The 22,243-nt window shown below is 42.6% G+C and overlaps 2 protein-coding genes across 6 annotated transcripts in view; both read left to right on the top strand.

Annotated features, from left to right (window-relative positions):
* The first annotated feature begins 327 nt into the window (after nt 1–327).
* LOC147144356 (uncharacterized) lies at nt 328–7,664 on the top strand. The gene is made up of 8 exons (XM_086035658.1): nt 328–802; nt 1,755–1,856; nt 2,491–2,659; nt 2,808–2,857; nt 3,625–3,735; nt 4,471–4,669; nt 5,267–6,006; nt 7,293–7,664. The coding sequence occupies exons 1-8, from the start codon at nt 650–652 to the stop codon at nt 7,557–7,559; spliced, it is 1,791 nt and encodes a 596-aa protein (XP_085891784.1). The 5' UTR covers nt 328–649; the 3' UTR covers nt 7,560–7,664.
* Nucleotides 7,665–8,876: 1,212 nt separating this feature from the next.
* The window catches only part of mark4b (MAP/microtubule affinity-regulating kinase 4b), a 32,545-nt gene continuing 19,178 nt past the window's right edge, over nt 8,877–22,243 (top strand). The window contains exons 1-4 of one of the 5 annotated variants that reach the window (XM_086035653.1): nt 8,877–9,086; nt 9,163–9,234; nt 18,107–18,304; nt 18,750–18,803. In XM_086035653.1, coding sequence (XP_085891779.1) covers nt 9,193–9,234; nt 18,107–18,304; nt 18,750–18,803 — 294 coding nt within the window. In that variant the 5' untranslated portion in view covers nt 8,877–9,086; nt 9,163–9,192. Of the gene's footprint in view, nt 9,087–9,162; nt 9,235–9,670; nt 10,630–18,106; nt 18,305–18,749; nt 18,804–22,243 lie in introns of those variants that run through there. The other 4 variants (XM_086035657.1, XM_086035654.1, XM_086035652.1 and 1 more) reach the window with 4 other exon arrangements.

Genomic DNA, 22,243 nt, shown 5'->3' with positions numbered 1-22,243 from the left:
CACTTGTCTAAACACGGGATTGTGATTACAATAGCAAAATTAAAGGGTAAAACCCATCAACCTGCCACTTGTTGGCGACTGAAAATGGCGTCACAGTTTGCGAATGTCACATGACTAAACCCAGAAAAAAGTTGCACTATGATTGACTCTAGTTGGAAAAATAGACTAAAAATACTTTAGGGGGAGGATACCAAAGAACAGGGGGCTTTTATTCGAGGAAAAACATATTGTTTTAACAAACAAAACAAAAAAACGATTTTAGGATTTCAAAACGTGTGCTCTTATTTTGAAACGCTATTCGGAAATACAGTAACGGCATATTCTTGAGAACGGCGAGCTGCAAACTGGAACCGGATACGACACAAAAGTCCCTATGAACTCCTTTTAATGCAATTTACATAACGCGGACTTTGTTTGTTATATTGAATTACTTAATTTGAGACATTTTGTACATTTTTAAACGTTTCAGATTGATAAACAAAAATTGCTTGTATTTTGAAGCAACCAGTGAGGAGAATGCGACTTCCGGGTGTGCGTTAAACGCGGTTCCTTGTGCATAAAGTTAACGTTGTTACGGTTTCTGTAATCTGTTTGCAGAAAATTGTCTTTTTTTGCACGTCGTCTATAGTCCATTCCTCGACAGTGTCAAATGGGGGACTTTGAGTCGAGAGCCACGTCTATTTTGGAACAAATGGCGAACAGGGCTGTGATCGAAATGAGCAAAGTTGTCGTTGACGGCAACACGACGCAAGAAATGTCGCCGGGCGAGAACGACAGCACTCCAGTTTCATCGATAGATAAAGTACAATTCATTACTTATTTTATGAATGTACTTAATTTCCTCCCGCCCCTTTTCCCTGGCTCATCATAGAAATAGAATAGCTAGCTCGTTAGCCATTGTAGCATCCGCGTTTAAGTCACGAATAGATGCATTACAACGAATTACAACATTCAAATGAATTAAAATGTATGAATTCATTTGTTGAAACCCCTGTGAAGAAACATGTTCGGTCGCCATTTTGTGTCGGGACAAACACGAATTAATCTAGTTGTTGTAGGTCTACAAGTACGCCATCCACATGTTAGCGACCAGTCGTACTAAACAAGTTACCCGGAGACATAACAGCCAGCAAATTGCTGACTCAGCTACTCATACATTAAATGTAATCTTGTATTGAATACTCAGAAGGCGTTTTTAATCGTTTCAGAAATATGGAAAGCTTCCAAAGGCCCTGTTCATACAGTCTCATGTTTATTTTTGTGTCCCTGCTATGAACTGATCTACTGCTCCTGCCCCAAATTAGTTAGTAAAATCCATTATTTAAAATATACAATTAAATAGAATCAATAAAACAAGAACATTAAAACGTATTAAAAAGTCGTACATTTGATCAAAAACCTTCTAAAGTGCTAATGCAGGTCATTTTAAAATGGCCATTTAAAGCCTAATCTTGATCAAAAAGGTCCTAAACCATCTTATATTTGAACAAAGGTCTTTAAAAGGTTCTAGAATGTTTAGCATTTCAACTAAAACTGTCTTCAAAGGTCCTAAAAAGTCTTAAATTTGTAAAGTGGTCTTAAAAGGTTCCTGAGGGAGTGATAGGAACAAAGAAAGAAAGGAAGTCATAAAAGTGGTATGGCGCAGAGATATTAGAGGGAGTGAAACAAATGTAATCAAATGAAACTTTTTCTTTTTAACTGTATGCCTACTGTTGATCCACCATGCATTTAATCTACCTATTGTCTCCCATCAGGTGGTCCATTATGCCAGCAGCTTCATGACGTTGCTGGCTCAAGAGGCAGCCAACAACATCTGCCAGCTTTTCCACGAATGTTCATCTCCGCTGCACTTGCAAGTATGTTACACAATGCGACACAGTGGCATTCAGGGTGCTTTCACAATGCAGGAACTTGCAGACACGCGCAGCGCCGTTCGGCACGTTAATCGTTTTTGTTTGATTGGAATGTTCTTATGATCGTGAGAATCCAAAATTGAAATCACAATCTCAATTAATAGCTCAGCCCTACAATACAGGATGAGCAAGATTACATATAATGTTATATCTTTTTCCCTGAAGTGATTTTTTTCCCAATACAAAAGCATAAATCTGATTAAATTGAATAATTAAATAAAATTTAGTTTTGAGCAGTCTCCAGGGGGTGAGCGCAACTAAAACGACTTAATGATGATTTGCGCTGATATATAGTCATATACAATAAAAAGCTTAAATATGAACATAAATTGTCATTTTTAATTCCACTAACATTTTTTGAGGGTGGTTTTTGGGGAGAGTGCCTGTGTCAACTCTCTTGGGAGGGTATTGGAGAGGGTACATGGATTAAAAGGAGTTTGAATTAGTCTGTATTTTACTGGATCGCTTCTCCTTCCCTCTCATATTCTGATTCCCCCACACCTGCCGTTTTGCGAGTCACAGATCACGAATGTGAACAATTTGAATGACCTTGAATAAGATTACGGCCTGTGTGCAGGTGATGCAAGGGGAGGCGCAGTTGGAGGACCTGAAGAAGAGGCTGGAAGTGGCCGAAACGGCGCTAGGCATGGTGACAAGCGCTCACACCGTGATCGAGAAAGAGAAGGTGCAAGAGCAGGAATTGGACGGAGAAGTCGGCATATCGGAAGGAGACGCGCATAGCTCAGGTGACCTCCAAATTTTTGCCGGTCACATCAATATGGTGATGGCTTTCTTCCAGTAAACTATCGTAGAGTGTAAAATGGGCTGTACAAAATGGCTGCCAAAGCATTCGCCGCCTTGTTACTGACTTATTGTCATGATTTGCGTTTGCAGCTGTGTCTGGGGACGTCAAGAACCTGGCCATCGTTTACCTAGCTTACAAGGTACTCCAAACCAACTCCATCATGTTGACTTGGCCTCAAATTCTGTTTTCTGCACTCGATTACTGTTCCATCATCACAGAGCAGTTTCAATTTAACAGCAACCCTTCATCTTAATAATTGCGCCTTTAAAACGTTGGAAAGCTGGAATTTCGCTCAGTAAAACGCAGACCACCAGCAAGGGACAAAAGATTTGATACAAACTACAATAGAATGTTATATAAAGTCTTGAATTGTGTCACTGGTCTCAAAATGGTCCCATAAAATGTTGAATTCAATCTAATAAATTTCAAAAGTCTTCATCTATGTTAGTGGTCTTCAAAACGAAATTACAGCCTGAAATTACATAAAAGTGATCTTAAAAACATTTTTTTGGGGGGGGGGTGAAAATAGTGCTAAAAATACGAAAATGTCCTTCAGTCTTAAATTTGATTTTAAAGCAATAGGATCCAAAACCTATTAAATTATATCAATGGTCTTAAAAAAAGGTAGCAAAAAGTTTCAAATTTGATCCCAAAGTTCTGAAAGGCTTGTCATTGATCAGAGTGATCTTTAAAAAGTCCTCAAATTGGACTGACAAGGTTACATGAAGACTTAAATTTGATCAAAGTGTCCTTAAAGGGCTCCAAAAGTTATTACATTTAATAACTTTAGAGCAGCGGGTGACTGTAGACCACTGAACACAGAGAAATGCACAAAAGGAATACCCTTCGGACAGTGTGACTCAAAACGTGAACGTTATTATCGTTGTGTGTGTGCGTGTTTTGCAGGACAACGTACATCCAGCGCTGACGCAGGACGCCGTTGTTGACCAGACGTCGTGTGGGTCCGCTCAGCAGGGAGGCAACTCGGACCCCATTGATCTCGATGATCCAGATCAGGTCAGGACGCGCAACAAGTATCACATGGGTTATGACATTTATTGTACTCTGATTTGTATTTAACATATTGGTATCAAAGCAATTAGCACAGGGATTCCCAAACTGCTTTGCTGCGGGAAATTATTATTGAGTGGGGAAGTCAACCCCAAAAAATTGTCTTTACAATCATTTCTGTCCTATGTGCCTTCACTAGTCGAAACGCGGCGTTCTGATGAATATTGCGTTTGTGGAATATAAATTAAGCAGCAAAAATCCAGCCGTTTTTAGCCATCTCTGGGGGCGGCCATTTTGTCTCTTCTGTCCACTGAAAATGACATCACAACTGCTCAGGGCTCGACCAATCACGGCTCACCCGTTTTCTGCAGCTGAGCCATGATTGGTCGAGTCACAACGCAGCCCGGCAAAGTAAATTTGCACATCATCATTTCATTATTATACTGAAATTGTTCTTTTACTGTATAGACTTTTTTTGTGCCATTTTTGTTTGATGGTGTGACGTATTTTTATATTTGTTACGTCAAAGGTGCCTTGGCTCAAAGGTTGGGAATTGCTGGAAAGGGAGCACGAATGACCATTTTAAGGCTTTTCGAAATTGCGTGTGCATACTGCAACCTTTCCACCAGCAGTTAAAATAATGACCATAAAAGACCTGGACACCCCCCCCCCCCCACCCCCCCTAAAAAAAAGAAACTAATGACAAGTAAACGACACCGTGGTCCTTCTTTCATGGGGCAGGAAGACGCCAATGACGGCGACATGGACGGCCCCGAACATGGCGTCCAAGCGGGCAAACGGAGCGGCAAGAAATTGAGCAATCGGAAGCCCAAAAGCCGCCAGGCAGCGCAGCACCGTGACAAGAAGTTCTCATGCTCACTCTGCGGCTGCACCTTCGCCCTCCAGCGGAGCCTCAACGTGCACATGCGGCAGCACACGGGTCAGTGCTCTCTCTCCTTATTCTGTTCTACATGCGCGTTACTCAGCTCTTACGTCTAATCAAGCCGGTTTGAAAAAGGTCCTAAAAAATCATCAATTAGATCCAAATTGATGTAAAAAGTCTTCCATTTGATTTAAAGAGTGTAGATTTCTTTCTCAGCAGCTTTTTTTTTTTGTACGTTTATAGCTGTTTCCTGACCAACTAAATAACCTGACAGAGATCATTAAACCATATTATGTGTATTTAATTATTGATTGTGTTTTTATTTTGGTGCGTTTACCTCATTGAATAATTGGCTAATTCATTTATTGTGAATACAAGAATATTATTGAAAAAACGATTTTGCTTATACGTTTAAGTTTTTTATATATTAACTGGCTCATAAATAGTTAAAAAAAATAATATTTCAATCTTATTGTCATCAAAATGAAGCATTCTAATATATATAATTACATTTATTTTGTACCTAATCTACAAATACCCTGACGTGATGTGTGTGTGTGTCTGTTTTCATAACCAAACGTGGCCCTTGAGCAAAAGAGTTAGCGCAGCCATGCTATGTAGCGATAAGAAACGGCCGTTTGACCCCTTTCCCAGGCCAGCGCGCCCACACGTGCGACGTGTGCGGCCAGGGCTTCACGCTCCAGCAGCTCCTGCTGGAGCACCTCCGGAAGCACAACGAGGAGCGGCCCTTCAAGTGCGCGCTGTGCGACAAGAGCTTCTACCGAGCCAACGGCCTCAAGTTGCACCAGCGCTTGCACGTGGCCCGCCGCGAGCGCCTCAACCGCTGCCACTACTGCAAGAAGAGCTTCAGCGTCGTCGGCAACCTGCGGCGCCACCTGCGCATCCACACGGGCGAGAAGCCCTTCGGCTGCGACACGTGCGGGAAGAGCTTCAACCAGGCCGACACGCTCAAGAGCCACCAGAGGATCCACACGGGCGAGCGGCCGTACGGCTGCGTCAGCTGCGGGAAGACCTTCGTCCAGAAGAGCAGCCTGGAAACGCACACGGACGCCTCGGCGCTGGCGTGCGTGGTGTGCGGCGCCGCCGCCAACTGCGCGGAGGAGATGCGCGGCCACCTGCGGGCGCACGCCCACGCCCTGCCGTGCGTCTGCATGCTGTGCGGCCAGCGGCTGAGCGCGGCCGCCGACCTGCGGCCGCACCAGCTGCAGCACTACGCGGCGGCCGGCGAGCACGGCTGCAGCGTCTGCGGCAAGACGTTCAAGTCGGCAAGCTACATGAAGAGCCACTTCAAGTTGCACGTCGGGATCAAGCCCTTCTCCTGCGACGTCTGCCTTCGCACATTCTCGCAGAAAAGCAGCCTCAAGACGCACATGGTACGCCCTTTTTTCTTTTTTTTTTATTCCTCCTTTCACACCGTTTGTTAAAACTTTCCTTAAAAGTCTCCATTTGAGAGATCCGAAAAAAGGTCTCGTTAATCTTCTCATCAATCCTTTGATTGACGGGATCATTGCAAGGCTGTGTTTTAAGTTGCAAGGCAGTTTTGTTTAGAGAGCGCATTTCATAGACAAGCAAAGGCAACGGCTGCAAGCGTTTACAAACAAAACATGTAATATGCATGTCATATTTTTTGCGGTGAGAGGGCCTGGGGTGCGCCAATATGTTCCAGACACCAAAAACAACAAACATGTTTTATATGTACATCTGTAGTTTCACCACTGCCACAGTCTTTAAAACAGATTTTTAAACTTGTTACAACACACTGTTCAAAGTTTTCCTCCGCCCTTGCTCACCAGTTCCCAAATAAGAGGAAACGTGTGCTTGCTTCAAGCTGTTTACTGTGAAACTGACACATAAAACAAAGAGAATTAAAAATTGTTTATTGAAAGAGGAAGTCAACTCAAACATATTTTTTTCAGGAATATGTTCCCAGCAGTCCCACTAGTTGAAACGCGGCATTCGGATACATTTTGTGTAAGTTAAGCAGCAAAATGCACTCGTTTTTAGCCAACTCTGGGGGCGGCCATTTTGTCTTGTGTCGACTGAAAATGACATCACAACTGCTCATAACGACCAATCGCGGCTGACCTGTTTTCTGAATCTGAGCCGTGATTGGTCGGTGTGAGTAGTTGTGATGCCGTTTTCAGTTGACGCAAGACAAAATGGCCGCCCCCGGAGATGGCTAAAAACGAGTGGATTAACACTTATTCCACAAACGTAATATTCATCAGAATGTCCAGTTTCAACTAGTGGTCTTGCATAGAACATATTGTTGAAAAAAAAATGTTTGCGTTGACTTCCCTTTTAAGCATCAAAATGTTCAGCCAAGCCATAGAAATTCGGCTAACAATTGTCCACTAGCTTAATGCTAACACAGAATGTAAAACACCATAGACAGGCTGACAGAAATTAGCATCGGTTATTTTAAGAATACATCTTCAAACAAGTGCTACTTTCGCGTTCACGGATCAGCAACACATACAAACAAAGCGTGCAAAACTACTCGCATGCATATATTCTCTCTGCTCTGTGGAAACGACGTGACTATTAACTGGAGGGCTCATTTTGCAACCTTCTCTGCCTCTTCTTAAAGTACAGTTTGGAACGAACGAATTCGGACTCGCCGGGTAAATCTGAGCCTTTTTTCCCCCGCACTTTCCAGGCGTTGCACACGGGTGAGAAGCCGTTCGCCTGCCAAACGTGCGACAAGCGCTTCAGCAACATGGGCAACCTGACCCGCCACGCCCGCATCCACACGGGCGAGAAGCCGTACATCTGCGACGTGTGCGGCCGCAGATTCAACCAGAGCAACAGCCTGAAGGCCCACCAGCAGGTCCACACGGGCCACAAGACGTTCATATGCGACCGTTGCGGCAAGAGCTTCAGCTACAGGAGGAACCTCAAGCACCACAAATGCACCGATTACTGACTACCTGAAAGGATTGAACTGAACTTGACCATTGGTTGAATGGCGGCTTGCCCTCAAGGGATGCATCCTTTGCTTGTTGTTTTTACAGTAAAATGGTGACATACAGCACAGGCTTTGTATTGCTCCCTGGTACGACTGGAAAAAATTCCACAGTCGAGGTCCAAGACCAAAAAACTCTTTATTGCAGTGGTCCTCAACCTGAGATCCTAGGCTGAGACCAGTGTTATCATAGTTTGTGATTCGTTTTTATTTTGTTTTGACTTTTGTTTTTACCCTTTGCTAATATTTGAAAAAGGCGCCCAATGTTCCCTATATTGCCTGGAGGACCATTTGGCTTGTTGGGGGGGGCGTGTTGCTGTGATTGGCAGCAGCAGTGGCAAACTGCGACCCAAATAATTTCTACACTACGACACACGACAAGCGATGCTAAATAAACGAACCAAATCCAATGCTAATGACGTTCTCCAACGCCCAGAAAGCCAAATTCGCATGCAGTGCCGTGTTTAACCTGAAGATGGCTCCACTCAAACGGTTTTTGCACCAAATTCAAGGTTTCAACAAACGTGCACTAAAATGTCAAAATAATCATCAGGTGTTAAAGACAGCGTTAGTGAATATTGTTTATCAGCAAAAAAAAAGGGGGGATTTGGGGATGAGTACCACTTTAAATTCAGTAAATAAACATTAAGTTATTTGGAATGTATTTTTTCCAAAAATGCTTTGTTTTTTTATTCTATTTTATAGCTTTATAAAGTATTTAATATATATGAGTGCAAGATTAAAAAAAATAAAAAAGTGGTCACGGGGTAAGACATTCATTGCTTGCAGGTTTCTAAATAATCTTCAATAAATTGTTTTCTCATTTAAATAAGTCCAAAAAGGCATATAATGAGAGGTTGAAGGCGTCCTTTTTTTCTGCTGATCAAAGTTCACCAACGTCTTAGGTCTCTACTGCCTCCGGAAGCTACGACGTGCAGGAACGTGTGGATCTTCTCCAGATTTGTAGTGGAGAGCGTCCATGGGCCCAGCATCCCTGTGTGGCGCAGCTGCTGCACTAAAGACTCTTCAAAGGACAGTAAAGCAAGGACGTGTCAGGGTAGGCAAGTGAGGCAGTGCCGCCCCCTGCTGGCTGTTCTCTGCATGCGAAGAGTCGGGGAAAAAAAGCGTAAAATGATTAGAAACGTACGTTTCATTTTAGTTCTATGGTCGGTGCCTACATTGAGTGTATTTTTCAGTCCAATAATTAACAATCATTTCATCATAAAATAGTTGAATGTAGGAAAGTCCTCAAGTGCCTCTTAAAACATCAAAAGATTTTGATGACGTTATTTTTATGCCGTTTGTCCGAGCTTCCCACACGGCTCCCATATCCTGCTCGATGTATTGATGATTCCACATCCATTTTTTTGCCCTCTAATTGCTTTATCCACAGCTGACCGGACAATTCTGCAGCTTCATGGAAATATGGATGTTCTTTCCGGCATCGATCCCCACAGACGGAGCAGCGAGCTCTCTGCGGTCCACTTTGTAAGCTTCTCTGACAGATGACAGTGCTGCTTTGGACTCTTTGTTTTTTTGACTTTTATTTACTTTTTATGTTAAGGAGTTATAACCACGAGGCGACGATTAAAGGATGAGGCCTTGGGTTCGGTCCATAAGATCCAGATCGGTCCAGGTAAGACACTATCTAAAATCAGATGCAAATGCAAATACACATTTCAATGCATGGATGCATTCAAAGGCGGAAATGTTTTTGAATAAATAACAATTCCTTTGGGGATAGTCCAGATGAAATTTCCAGGCTGTGTGTGGTAAAGTAGTGGTAGTACAGTATTTTTTTTTAAGCAGGCACACCAACGCAGTAGTGAAGTTATAATTACAGTAAACGTTTTTAGGAAAAACACTAATTGGCCATACTTTACAATTAAAACAACCAAATGGAAAAACGGTGTACGCACCGTTCTGAATGTATGTCCCATAAACCGAAGGCATAGATGACTTTTGATGTGTTATAAAAGAAAATACGGCAGTGCAGTACAGTTACATACTGTTCCAATACAGTAATGTGCGAAATAATCACCTTTCGATTACGTGGTGACATTGAACGCATCGCCACCGTGGGAAGACTGATGATCGCCGATTACGAGGCGCCAGTGAACGCATCGCGGCCATTGTCGGAGGGGGTGAGCGAGTGAGCAGGGAGGAGAAGAGAAGAGGGAGCGTCAGCCTGTCTTCCCCTCTTACCGTCATCACAGTGGACGATGGACGTCCGCCGGCCTCATTCTAGTGTCGTAAACTAACGCTCCGGTACCGAACGACTCTGTCAAGAATTCGAAAGACGCCGCGGAGGAGATAGTAGCCCTTTGCTTTGTCGCCGCACGACCACCAGACACCGGCTACTTTCCATTCGCCGCATCCAGAAGCGGCGCGGAGGGGAGCTTCTGGAGGCTTTCTTCGTGACAAGGCCCCCCCGGTACATCAGTGGAAATGTGGACTCTGGATGTGTTATCGTGACAATTCCAAATCTAATTCGACGCCTTTGTACAGCCTGGGGGCAAAAGCGGCTTGCCCGTTAGCCAGCTAGCTTCCTAGCCCGCTGCGGCTTCGCTCGAGTTTCTCTCCGTGTTACTGAGGACATTTGCTTCTTAACCTCCGGGATCATCCTGTTAGCGACGCCGTCTGTCCACCGGAATGCGGCGATAGAGCTAAAGGGCCGGGTGACTGCGAGTCCTCATTAAGTTGGGGTCGAAAGTCGGGCCCCTCTGTACAGTCTTTATTGTTTTCCTCGATGATGCTGCGTTGGTGGAGCTGCGTGGAGCTCACCGGACTCTTTGCCGTGCTGCCTTCACGGACCGTCACCATGAAGATTGTATGAGAGACCCCCCCATTTTCTCCTCCAATACGCTGCGTCTGCTGTTATTGACAGCCAGAGGGTGACTTGTCTGGCCTTGTCTAGTTACACACAGCAGTCTGCTCATTTCCCTTCCTATCCTGACCGGAATCGCACTCAGGGACGAGCATGTCTTTATTACGCGCCGCACTGCCCGGAAACGAGCGGAACCCGGATCATGTAAGTGCACGTAAACAACACACACACACACACACACACACACACAGGGGAGATGGGACGTTGAGAAAGTGATGCCTCCCATCATGTCCATTTTGAGCTATGACACACCCCACCACCACCCATGCCCAAAAGCCAATCAATATTTAATCCAGTTGATGCAAGACCACCCTGAACTAACCCACTCAGTCCCTCATCGCCTCTTTAAATCATTGGCCTCTGAAGCACGCACAGATTAAACTGGACGGTCAAAACGATCAGTGTGTAATCAGGATATTGTGAAAACGTGGGGGGAAATTACAAATACATGCACTAAAAGTACTAAAGAAAAAAAGAAGACATTTGTAACCATTTTGCCATTTGAAATTGTAAACATCAACAAGCGGGATGAATTAATTTTTTTTTTTTTTTTTTTTAAACCCTGCAAGTTTGCCTACATCCCACCAAATTAACAAAATATTATAAGAAAGTAGCTTCATACTGACTTTTCCCCGTGGCATGTTCTGAGTAGTTTTCTAATTTTCTGTAAACATACAAAAAAAAAAAAGCTTCTCGTGAACAGGGACAACAAAGTCACTTGACTTGACTTCTTGTTTGTTGACCATTGCCTTGAGCGTGGACGGACTCTTCTGCTCTAGTCCTCTTTGTAGGTGAAAAACAAATCGTCTTCATCTAAGAAAGTGATGTTTGTAGCATCGGAGATGTGTAAACAAACAAATGTGACGTCTTCATTTGTTTGAAATAGTGGTGCACATTGGATGGGCGAAGCAGAAACACTTCGGCGGCTCCCTGGCACACTAAACACACTATAGTAACAATAATAAGTAATAATAATTTAAATTTGCAATGGCAGTATCAACAGTCTGAAAGTTAGGACAATTTGTTGGTAAAAAGTCATCTTTCCCATTCTTCGCGTTTTACTATGACTTGATGGTCTTAGTAAAATAATGCCGAAATTTTAAAGAACAAAAAAAAACATGTTTTTGGATTCTGTGCATCCTCTTTATCTTTCAGCTCCTTTCTTTGTCCTGGCGTATGAAATATCTCGTTTGACTCATTTTAAGAGTGTCTAGTAATATTTCCTAGTTAGACTCCTCCATCTTCAGATCGCGTTTCTAAAAACAGGTTTAAAAAAAAAAAAAAAAGCTTCTCGTGAACAGGGCCAAAGTCACAAGCCATGGTAGTTAGTTAGCAACCTTATTCCTTTCCAGTCATTTGCATGTCCTTGTACGTTTTCATGACCATTCACAAGCTCGTCGAGTTCTGATGAATTAATTGAAATAATTATCCCAGGGTTGAATGAAGTGTGACCGTCAAACCTTTTTTGGTCGTACAGGCAATCTTTTATAGTTTCCTGGTCATAGCTACAGTAGTGTGACCTTGCCATATGACGACGGGTTTATCTTTACAGTCATTGCTGCAGGACTGAAATATTTTTGCTCAAGGCGAGTCGTGAGATTTGATCAGCATGTGTAAAGAAGTCACAAAGTGGGCGTGGCTTAGTGCCTGTGTGCACATGCACGGCTTTGTTGTTTTTCCTCTATAAAGTCCGCTCTATGTGCTCATGCTGTTTTCATTTTATTGTTAGTCAACTAAATGGACATTTTGAGGACATTACCATTCTCCAGAATGCAAAAAAAAAAAACAAAAAAAAAAATTCCAGTCTCGCTTGGCAACACATTTGGTTGTCATGTCTATCATGAGTAGAACCAGAAATAAGACTCATGAAGCCATGCTTGAAAAGACAGAGGGAGTATGCCAAATTGGTTCAAAGCAGCCATTTTAGGCTTTGACAACTCTTTGTACCAACGTCTGAAACGTTTGGAAATTTCTGCCCCTGAAGCCAGTTTCAATTAACAATATGAAATTGGTTAGGCATGTCAGTCATGAGTCGACCCACAAAAAAAGTCTCAAGAAGCCATGCCTGGATAAACAAATGGAAGTCTGACATTTTTTTTTTTTTGAGAGGGTGTGGGGGGGGGGGGGGGAGCAGGGACATGATTGGGAGTCCTTCAAAGATGAACTCGATATTTTGCCCGATATTCTCCAAACCAGTCTGGCGCACCTCCCAACCAGCTGCTTTAATTTTGCCTTTCACATTTGCCGGCCTCACAGAGTTAAGTCACAAACTTGCTGTCACGACTTGTTAAGCCAGCGCGAGCAGCACACCTCAGGCCCATCATGTGCTCCACTGAGGCCCAGTCAGCCATGTGTGACGCCTATAAACTTTGATCTGCGGCGACCTATATTTTGCACTTTAGTTTGGTTCGCCCCGACTGCGCGGTAAAGTCGAACAAGTGGGACAGTGACTGCGACGTTTCCGTCTTAAAGCTTGCGCTCTCGGGGGTGATTGAGGTGCCATCTGTTTGCTCTTAGCGTCTCCTACCAAGATGGCCACCTGCGAGTCGCTGCGTTTATGAGTGCTGATAAACCTCCAGTAAATTATATGACAAAGCTCTTTCCTTGGAGGCGTACTTGCTTGTGATTGTGACGTCACATTTTGCGTTTAGAGCCTCCACCGGGGCGGGCATCTGTGGCGGTTTTCCCAAATTCTCTTTCTGTTCATAAAACTCTCCTTGGCGGCACTCTGATGACACTTGCTGCGTGTTTAGACCAGTAGAACCCACAAATACTACATGTGTGTCCTGAGTGCAAATAGAGAATCAATTCTGCGGTCCTCAACTAACCCGATCCAAGACGCCTTGAGCCAGCTGTAGCAAAGCGGCGCCAGACAGTGTTAGGTCATGAATTTGTTCAGATTTTGCGCCAAGGTCATTTAAACGTAGAGCTGCTCGAGTATGGAAAAAAAATATTCATCAGGATTGTTTGGGTAATAATTGAAATTACGATTATTCATACGATTTATTTTTTGGTACAAAACAAGGAAATGTTTAAACGTGAAAAAGGTCCTTTTGGAACAATTAATAAAATTTGTTATATAAAAAAAAAAAAAAAGGTGCAAATGTATAAATTCAAGTATGATTTCCTTGTGTAAACAAACATAGTGTGTTGGATGCAAATGAATATGAATGATTTTTACGATTTTATAATCGTGGAGTGTAATAATCGTAATTGTAATTAAATTTCGATTAATTGCACAGCCATAACTGAATGTAGTGTTTCTCTGCCCGTTGAACATTTTTATGTACTGGCTTATTCTGGCATCTGGGAAGAGTTTTTAAATGGCAGTTCATTTTTGTTCAAGAGTGACGGGTTTCTTTGGACTTTGAGGACAAAACCGGCTGAACACAATGGGAACGAGCATTCATATTTTGGGTGAGAAACGCCTTATTTGGCAAGCCCGGCCATCATGGAAAAACAAAACGCTGAACTTGATTGCAGTTCATTTTTGCAACAATGAACTTTGTTCAAAATTTTGAAGTATGAACCAAGAGCTGAACTGGTTCATTTTGAAATCTATGAATGGAACTTTGAAATAATTTGCATCGAAAATGTACTTTGCCAACAGTGGCCCCGGAACATAACCGATCCACCTCCAAGTTTCACAGTAGGCACAATGTTCTTTTCTTGGTATGCTTCATTTTTTTGCATCTATCTTTTATTCATTATAGGAACATGTTTCCTAATACGACTACGGTTGCTGCCATGGTGCAGGTCAAGCAACATACGAACGCACATTCTGTAATGATAAATGATAATGTTGATGCCGAGTACGCATATGTTTGAGCGGCGCCGTCGAGCGTGTTTTCACCTGCATACGCTCCAGAAAGTCATTCCTGAAAAATGTCATGACAAGGCAACTGCTCCTCATACAGTGGAAAACTGGTCTGATGCTAAGCTGCGCTGTTAGCATCTACGGCTCAAATGTTGACTTGGTTGTCATGTACACGCGCACAGCAGATGGAAATATTTGTCGTATGTTCATTTTCTGTGGGAAAGTTTGAACGTGCCTTTGAAGTACGTGAGGAAAGGGGGGGGGGAGAATGTGTGGTCTGTTCTTTCTTCCAGACCACCCAACACTGTCAAGAATCCTGTAGTATTAGGCAAGGCTCTAGATTTTTGTACTAGTCGCACTTAAGTTGCACCCAAAATTTTGGAGTGGACGAGTGTTTTATAAATAATTCATATTAATGCTTCAAATAATAAATCACTCCCAAAAATGATTTACTTAGCAGTGACATTTCAACAATGCACACGCGTACGCTCGCACACGTGCTGTATTTTTACATAAAGGCAGAAAAACAAACGTTTTAGTGCTACGGACCAAATAAATACAAATGATCCATTTTCCATTCATTCACTGTATCTTTTTTTTATCGTGCACTAAACTATGGCTAAAGGTTACATTTGATAAGCCATTCAAAACAGTATAGCAAGTACCGATATTTAAACCGGCATTTAAAAAAACAAACAAACATGGCGTCTTAGAAACAGATCTGTTTGATTTGAAAGAAAATATATATTTTTAGCGTTATATATTGTACGTGTCCTATTTGGCATAATTGAATATTTAGGGAAACAGGAATTTGTCGTTATCAGCTTGATTGACACCCGCCAGATAAATACAATTCTTCAAACAATTCTTTTGGCATCCTTTGAATAACCGATGAGTCTTAGAATGTCCCGATGTGAAAACCCGTGTGACAATCTGCCAATAAGACGTCATGTGCTTCTTTGCGTCCGTCACACAAGTGTAGTGCTGGATGATTGAATCATTTAGTCCATTTTGTGGCAAAAGCTTCGATTGAACCCCTGGCACGTGCTTGTATGCCGCAAGTATTTTGTCGAGCTTTCGTCTTGCCTTCCCTGCGCATTACAAATGGTCATCATAATTAACATCACGTTGACGTACATCTTTTGACAAACGATACCGGAAGTGCTGCAAAGGAGCTTCGTGTGTTTCTTTCCATTGCTATAAGGACATCGGCGGCATGTGTGACGAGGCTGAAGTGTCGCGACGTGAAAAGTCAAGAAAAATGTGAAGTTGCGCAACACTCAAACCTTTTTGGGCTTTGGCTCTCAATTGCCTGGCAACAGTCGACGTGCGGTGTTGTAACAATGCGACGCCGTGGCAATCAATCAAGTTCATTAACAAAATGGATGTGACTTGTTAAATAACACCTTGTGTCAAGCGGTGACTCACCCGCGTCTATTCTCGTCATGCCGGGAGAGGCTCGCTGTTTGTATGTGAGCGTACCAACGTGTGTGTGAGTGAGAGCGAGATGTTGTGTGCTGCATTGTTGTATGAGCGAGCGAGCGAGAGAACGACCAGGGAGGAAAAGGAAACTGGCGTAACGGCAGCAAAGTCAAGGTTACGCCACTTTGCTTCAGCTGGGCCGTGACGTCACCCTTCCTGGAGTCCACGCACTTCCTGTTACAACACGCACACAAACGCACCTTCCGTGGTTGCTGAGCCATTCGCGTTGCATCATCAAATTTTAGCACTTTATATTGGTCAATAATTTGTCGAAACAAAACAACAAAAAAAAACATTCGTAGCGATTTCTGAAAAACTGAAATCGACCAAATTTGGACGTAGGTATATAGATATATATATATATATAAAACAATATATAACATATATAATTAATATTATATTAATATAATATATATATATGTATTTATATAATAACTATAAAAATAAAATATATAAAAATCACAAAAATCTGATTTCCTTCAGCCTTAGCAAAGCAAATGACAATCAGATGCTTCAGAACAGGTTTTGCTTTTTTTTTTGTTCCTTTTCTGAGATTTGCTTTCAATCCTCATACCAAACAAGCTTTGATACATTTTTTTCCATTTTTTTTTTTTTACCCAGCTTTAACTTTTAGATAATGAAATCCGTTCTGTACATATCATATGAAAATAATTATTGAAAAAAGTTTCCCTTTTGTCAAAACATGTATAGAAAGACGGTCCTTGGCAAATTAATATTTGAAATCTTCAATAACTTGATCATAAAATGAACTGCATGCGTCTTTGTACCACCTCAAACTCTGCCACGCTCCTTTTTTCCTGTAAAATTGCACAAGGTAACTCCAAAGCACATACCTCGGGTCAAAAGTTGCCAATATGTGGAGAAATGACTGCACACGATTGCCTTCGAGTGGAAATGCTTTTAAACCCATGTTAAAAACAACGCTTTTTTTCCCCTAGGGATGTTTGATACCACTTTTTTTTTTTTAATTCGCTGATGTGTCAGACTGCCGCAGTTTGCCTTGCCTTCTTCCAGGTTCTTTTCTTGTCGTACGCAAAACAACTCCGTTTAATTTGCAGCCGCTGCGATTGGCTGGCAACCAGCCTAGACAATTGAATACATCTTTCTTTATATAGCGCTTTGGCTTTGCACGCCTCTCACCCGAGGACGTCAGTGATAGGCTCCCGCACGCCTCCGACCCCGGTGAGGATTATTGAGAAGATTGATGGATGCTTGTTTGCAGCCATTTTGTCAGTGGAAGCAGAGGGGTGCACTTTGAACTACAGAATCTGCAAAAAAGAAAAAAAGAATGGAAAAAAAAATCGGCCCGACAAATGAATTTGAATGAATCGATAAACCGTCAAAACCGCCATATAAGTGTAAAAATACTGTAGTCCAACAATTCCCTACTTAAGTGTCATATGCCGGATGAAGAGTTGGCTGTTTAGTGGGGGACGGTTGGCTGTGTGTGTGACGTGACGGCGGGCGGTGAAAGCTCAAATTGATGTGGGGTCACTCAAAATGAAGGTGGTGCCGCGAGAAAAAAGGGAGGGCGGGATGGCAGGCAAATTGCTTTGTGTGGGGGAGGGCAACAATAGGGGGGAAGGGATGGCAAAATGAGAATAAAAATCGGTAGATATATACATAATTCATGTTTTTAAGTTCATAAATAAGATATGAATGCCCCATCTGCACACCCCATTGTTGTTTTGCCACTATTGCGCAATAATTGAGCTGTATAATTTCTTAATCCGAAAATTGTCTTTATTTTTTTCCACATTTTATAAATAAATGTTTTGGCATTTTTTTACCAAACAAACAAATAACGTACAGCTCAGCCTCACTTGTTAATTTGTTCATTTGCCACAAAGAAAAACGTACTAGCGACGTTTCCTACAGAAAAAAGATGAAGGCGGTGATACATGATTAAATGTTCATTTGATTTATCACTCCATTGAAAACGGGAAGAAGGCAAGCCTGTGTGTTTCCTTTTCAAACAAAATGCTAACGGTACAAGTAGTAACATTGCAAAACATCACCCACCAGAATTTTGCATATCACCACACTGTGCATATGGAAAGTTGGTATGAATTAGCAAAAAGGTCAAATAATCGAGCTATTTCCCATTGTCATGTCAGGGGTGTTGTGTGCAAAATGTTGACAGGGCAAAATGAATTGAATCCATTTTAGAACAAAGCTACAATACATCAAAATGTGGAAACATGAAATCACCGTGAGTAAGGCGGCGAATAATTTGCCGATGTGTGCTGCCCAGCGAGCCTTTTGTGATGCCGAGTGTGCCGCCGTCTGTTGTCTCGCCAGCACGCCTCGCTGTCCGCCAGCCGCTCGGACAAGGGCTCGGGCTGGTCCAGCCGCTCGCTGGGCGCCCGATGCCGCAACTCCATCGCGCTGTGCTCCGACGAGCAGCCGCACATCGGAAACTACCGGCTACTCAAGACCATCGGCAAGGGCAACTTCGCCAAGGTCAAACTGGCGCGACACATCCTGACGGGGAGAGAGGTATGTTCTTGGAAGACTGGAACTTCAAGGCTGGATGGCGTTCCACCTCGAACGAAGCATCCCGGCGCCCGATTTCACGTCCGTACAAGCGCTAATGGGCCCGATCGTGATGTTTGCCATGCAACATGGATGTGAAAACACGTGAATGCTTTGACTTCCATTTCTGCGACTTTAACTTGTTTCAAGAAGTTGAGCAAAAAGAAAATGAAAAACATCCTGTCATATGAGTGTTACCCGGCCGCACACACACACACACGCACACACATGACTGCACGTTGTGGTGTTGGTTTGACAAGGTCACTGTTGATCCTGGTTGGGTTCTTGTCTTTTTTCTCAGCCAAACAACTGTAGCTTGTTTGTTCTCTCCAAAGTGTGGACTGCCTTCATGGAATCTGCTGTTTTTTTTAATGGTCATTGACTTCTGTTCCTTTTGTTTGTTGTTTAGGTTGCAATAAAAATCATTGATAAAACACAACTCAACCCTTCAAGCCTACAGAAGGTGAGTGAATTTTATTTTGATTGTTTAATGAATATTACGGGTCATCATTTCTAAGAGTTTTATTTTTGTAATTTTCATATTTTCTTATTTTGGTTCTTTTGATTTTTTTGTTGTTGTATTTTTATATATTTAAATTTTTATATTTCAATATTTACAATTTTGTTTTTAATTTGTGTCTTTCAGTATATCGGAATTCTTTTATGTTCTTTATTTTTTTATTTTCTCTATTTTTGTGATCAGGGCCTCAGGAACTCATTGAAGTGAGGGGGAAAGCATTGTTCTGGCCTAGCATCGTTAGGCCATAACCTTGTCTAAATGGAGGGGGGGAAAAGATGTCTACAAATGTGTACAAACTTTTTTGTGGGCTGGGTGTCAGTCACTCTCCGGTTTCACTATTTAAAAAAATACATATTTTACTGTCTTGTTCGAAATGTTGGAAAGATTTCAATCAATCACTATTCGCAGAGGTACTCGGTCCATATCGCTCGTGAATAGCAGCGTTTCACTGTAGACTGGTGATCTCAAACAATTTGATTTATTTGCGCTCTGACCTCTTATGATAAGTTTGTTTTCGAGAGCAGACCCCTATCAAGGCCTCGTGAAATTTTGTGCTTAGTCCAGATCCATTTTTGGGGGTTTTTTTTTCTGCTTGCAGATGAACCAACCAGACCAAAACCAAACACTAGCCTCCTTGAGGGAGCTAAAAATTGTGTTAACTGTGCTTTTCGTGTCCCAGGATGTTTTTCCAGAGGCTCGAGAGTCACAGTCCATTATTGATTTTTGAATCAGCATTTCCTGTGTGGATTACAAAGGTGGCCACACCCACAAATGTTTGAACGGCTTTTTCTTTGTACAAAGCCCCCCCCCCCCCCCCCATCAAAATTTTCTCAGTTTCTATTGTTTAAAAACCTTGGTTATAGTTTCTCACACTTGGTACGAGTTGTTCTTTGTACGAAAAACAAGCGTAGCCTTTGTCGGATTATCGGCTGACTCTTATCATCGCTGTCCCAACAACAAAACGATCCATACGCCATTGCGCGCACACACACACACACACACACACGCACACACACACAGCTGGCGTATTGATGAGTTGTCTGCTGGTTAGCTAACAGGAGTTGATAACACCCGAGTATCGATGGCGTCTGCCCCCGCCGCGAGATAGCAATCAAGCTGATTGCTGTTTCTACTGTGAGAATGCGAGCAGTAGCGCAAATTGTCTGCAGTTTTTAACATGGGGACATCTGTGGCGTTATCACGTCAATTTGTCGTTTTTCGTCAAATGATATGTAAACATTTGGACTTAAACTTCTTCAGCACGGAATTTGTGTCGACAGTATCTAAATCAATCAATCAAATATACATATATAAGCCCACCGACAGCCCGAATTGAAGCAGAGTTTTTTTTCCTTCCAAAATTGCAGCCTTTGCGATTTGAAAATGGCATTCGACTACAGAACATTGCGATTTCAATTGGAATGCAATTAACTGTTCGGCCCTACGACACTCGACCAAAAACTTCCTGAGGATTTGCCACCAGCGTCTGTTCTCTTGTTGGTTTTGAATTTCACATATGCAAGCAATGCATATCCGTCTATTTTTTTTCCCATCTGGAACCACAATTGCGGTTGCAACTTTTCAGTAGATTGTTGTCATGGAGATGTGCCCTTAAGCGGCCCCATCGTGACACTGATAAAGTGTTTGGAGATTGTTTTTGAACCCTCATCCAGCAATGCTGGAAAGCTTCTTTTTTTTTTTTTTCTTCCCCTTTTTAGTCCCCCCAGCGCTGGCCCCCTAAACCCGGAGCTGAATTCCAGACAGGCGAACAAAAGGGCAGCAGGCTGCGGTGCGGAGTTGTGAGGCCTTAGCACAGGACAGGAGAAAGACGAGCTCGAGAGAAGGCGGACTGCACGGACTTGGTCGTCTGTCTCTGCGCCTTTTGTCTGCATGTGTAATGCAATTATATGCATTGCTATTGTGGCATATTGTCAGCCCAGAGTGCTTTGTTGCGGTTATGTGTGGAGAAGATGTAGACAAGGGGACCGACGTGTTGAGAGCAGCTTTTCCCACAAGCAACATGAACGCAACACCGACAAATTGGCCCACTTCAGGTGGAAAATGGGCCTTTAACGTAGACCGTGGGTCCCGCCGTCCAAGCACCACCAAGACGACCCTGCTAGGTGTGGCGGTGTTACTTTCAAGAGGTCCAGGAACCTTGCGGCTAGGCTCTGCACCCCTGAAAATAATGTAGCTGATTAGAGTCGTTTAGTTCCAGGAACTAGAAGTAAAGAAGAAGTCCCAAGTGCCTGGAACTTTAAGTGGAAATGTGTTTTAGACCATAATTCCGGCAGTCCAAACACGCAGTTGTACCCCGAAAAGTTCACAGTTCCTGGAGAAAGTTACATCATGGGATTCCACCAATGTCCAAAGGTGTACTACAGAATGAAAGCGCATTTTGAGAGCGGGGACTTTGCCCTGGAACCTGGAACTTCACCAGGACTAAATTTAGCTCGGTTGCATGGTAATTTATCGGGGGGCCTAAAGATCTGTCAAAACGTGACCTTTCCTTGTTAAGAACAATTAAAGAGTCTTTCTTAACTTTGCAGTTGGTTCAGTGAAACACTTTTGTCATTGAAACGGAAGAGCCGCACGTTGTTTTGGTGGTTAGCCCATTTGCCTCGAATCGTCGGGTTTGGGGTTCGGTTTGTGTTTTTTTTCTCCGAGTACATAATCCTCCTACATTTCAAAAACATGCATGTGAGATTAAAAAAAGACTCTTGACCAAACGTTTCACACAAAGGAGCGCCTCAAACGCTCCGCCATTAAAATGTAATTGGTGTGCTCATCACAAACAGGCTTTTATTCTGAAAAAGCGCATTTATTATTGTAAAATGTGCGGAAAATTATTCACTCCACTTAAATATTGGCGGGAAACTTATACTTGAATAAAAAAATATGTATTCAAATGTATTCACGTAAGAGCTAAATAAATATTGGACTTAAATGTTTAAAACCAAACCGACATGCAAACGTATTATACTGTACTTAAAAGTGAAATACAACTTAACTATGTTTTTTTAAAAAAATGTAGCTGAGTAAGAAGTAAAAAAAAAAAACTACTGCACATGAAAAGTAAAAAATGAACTGTGGCTGCTTAAAAAAAAAAAAAAAAAAAAAAAAAAGTAAGTTCATTTAGTGATTTTTTTTTTTTTTTTTTTTTTTTTTTTTTTTTGGCGTGCCACTGTAGCGAGCCCGCTTAGCGCCAGTGGCACCTGCACCACACCTTGAGAATCACTCCTCTACATTGTCCATAGGCGTGAATTTGAATGGCGGTTAGTCTATTTGTGACGCGATTGGCTGATAACCAGTCCACACCTCTCGCCCAACGGAATGTGCTCTCGCTAGCTCCCGCTAACACGACCCTAGTCAGGGCGAGCGCT

The sequence above is a fragment of the Filicampus tigris genome, chromosome 7, assembly GCF_054856515.1.
Source record: "Filicampus tigris isolate MCC_2025a chromosome 7, RoL_Ftig_1.0, whole genome shotgun sequence".
In the NCBI taxonomy this organism is placed as follows: Eukaryota; Metazoa; Chordata; class Actinopteri; order Syngnathiformes; family Syngnathidae; genus Filicampus; species Filicampus tigris.
This window is presented reverse-complemented; position numbering and strand designations above follow the sequence as displayed.

Bases quoted from the DNA above. Each gene is read 5' to 3' on its own strand.
- LOC147144356 (XM_086035658.1), top strand. From the start codon at position 650: ATGGGGGACTTTGAGTCGAGAGCCACGTCTATTTTGGAACAAATGGCG. The intron at 803-1,754 runs GTACAATTCATT...GTCTCCCATCAG, and splicing joins CAGTTTCATCGATAGATAAA to GTGGTCCATTATGCCAGCAG. The intron at 1,857-2,490 runs GTATGTTACACA...GCCTGTGTGCAG, and splicing joins CATCTCCGCTGCACTTGCAA to GTGATGCAAGGGGAGGCGCA.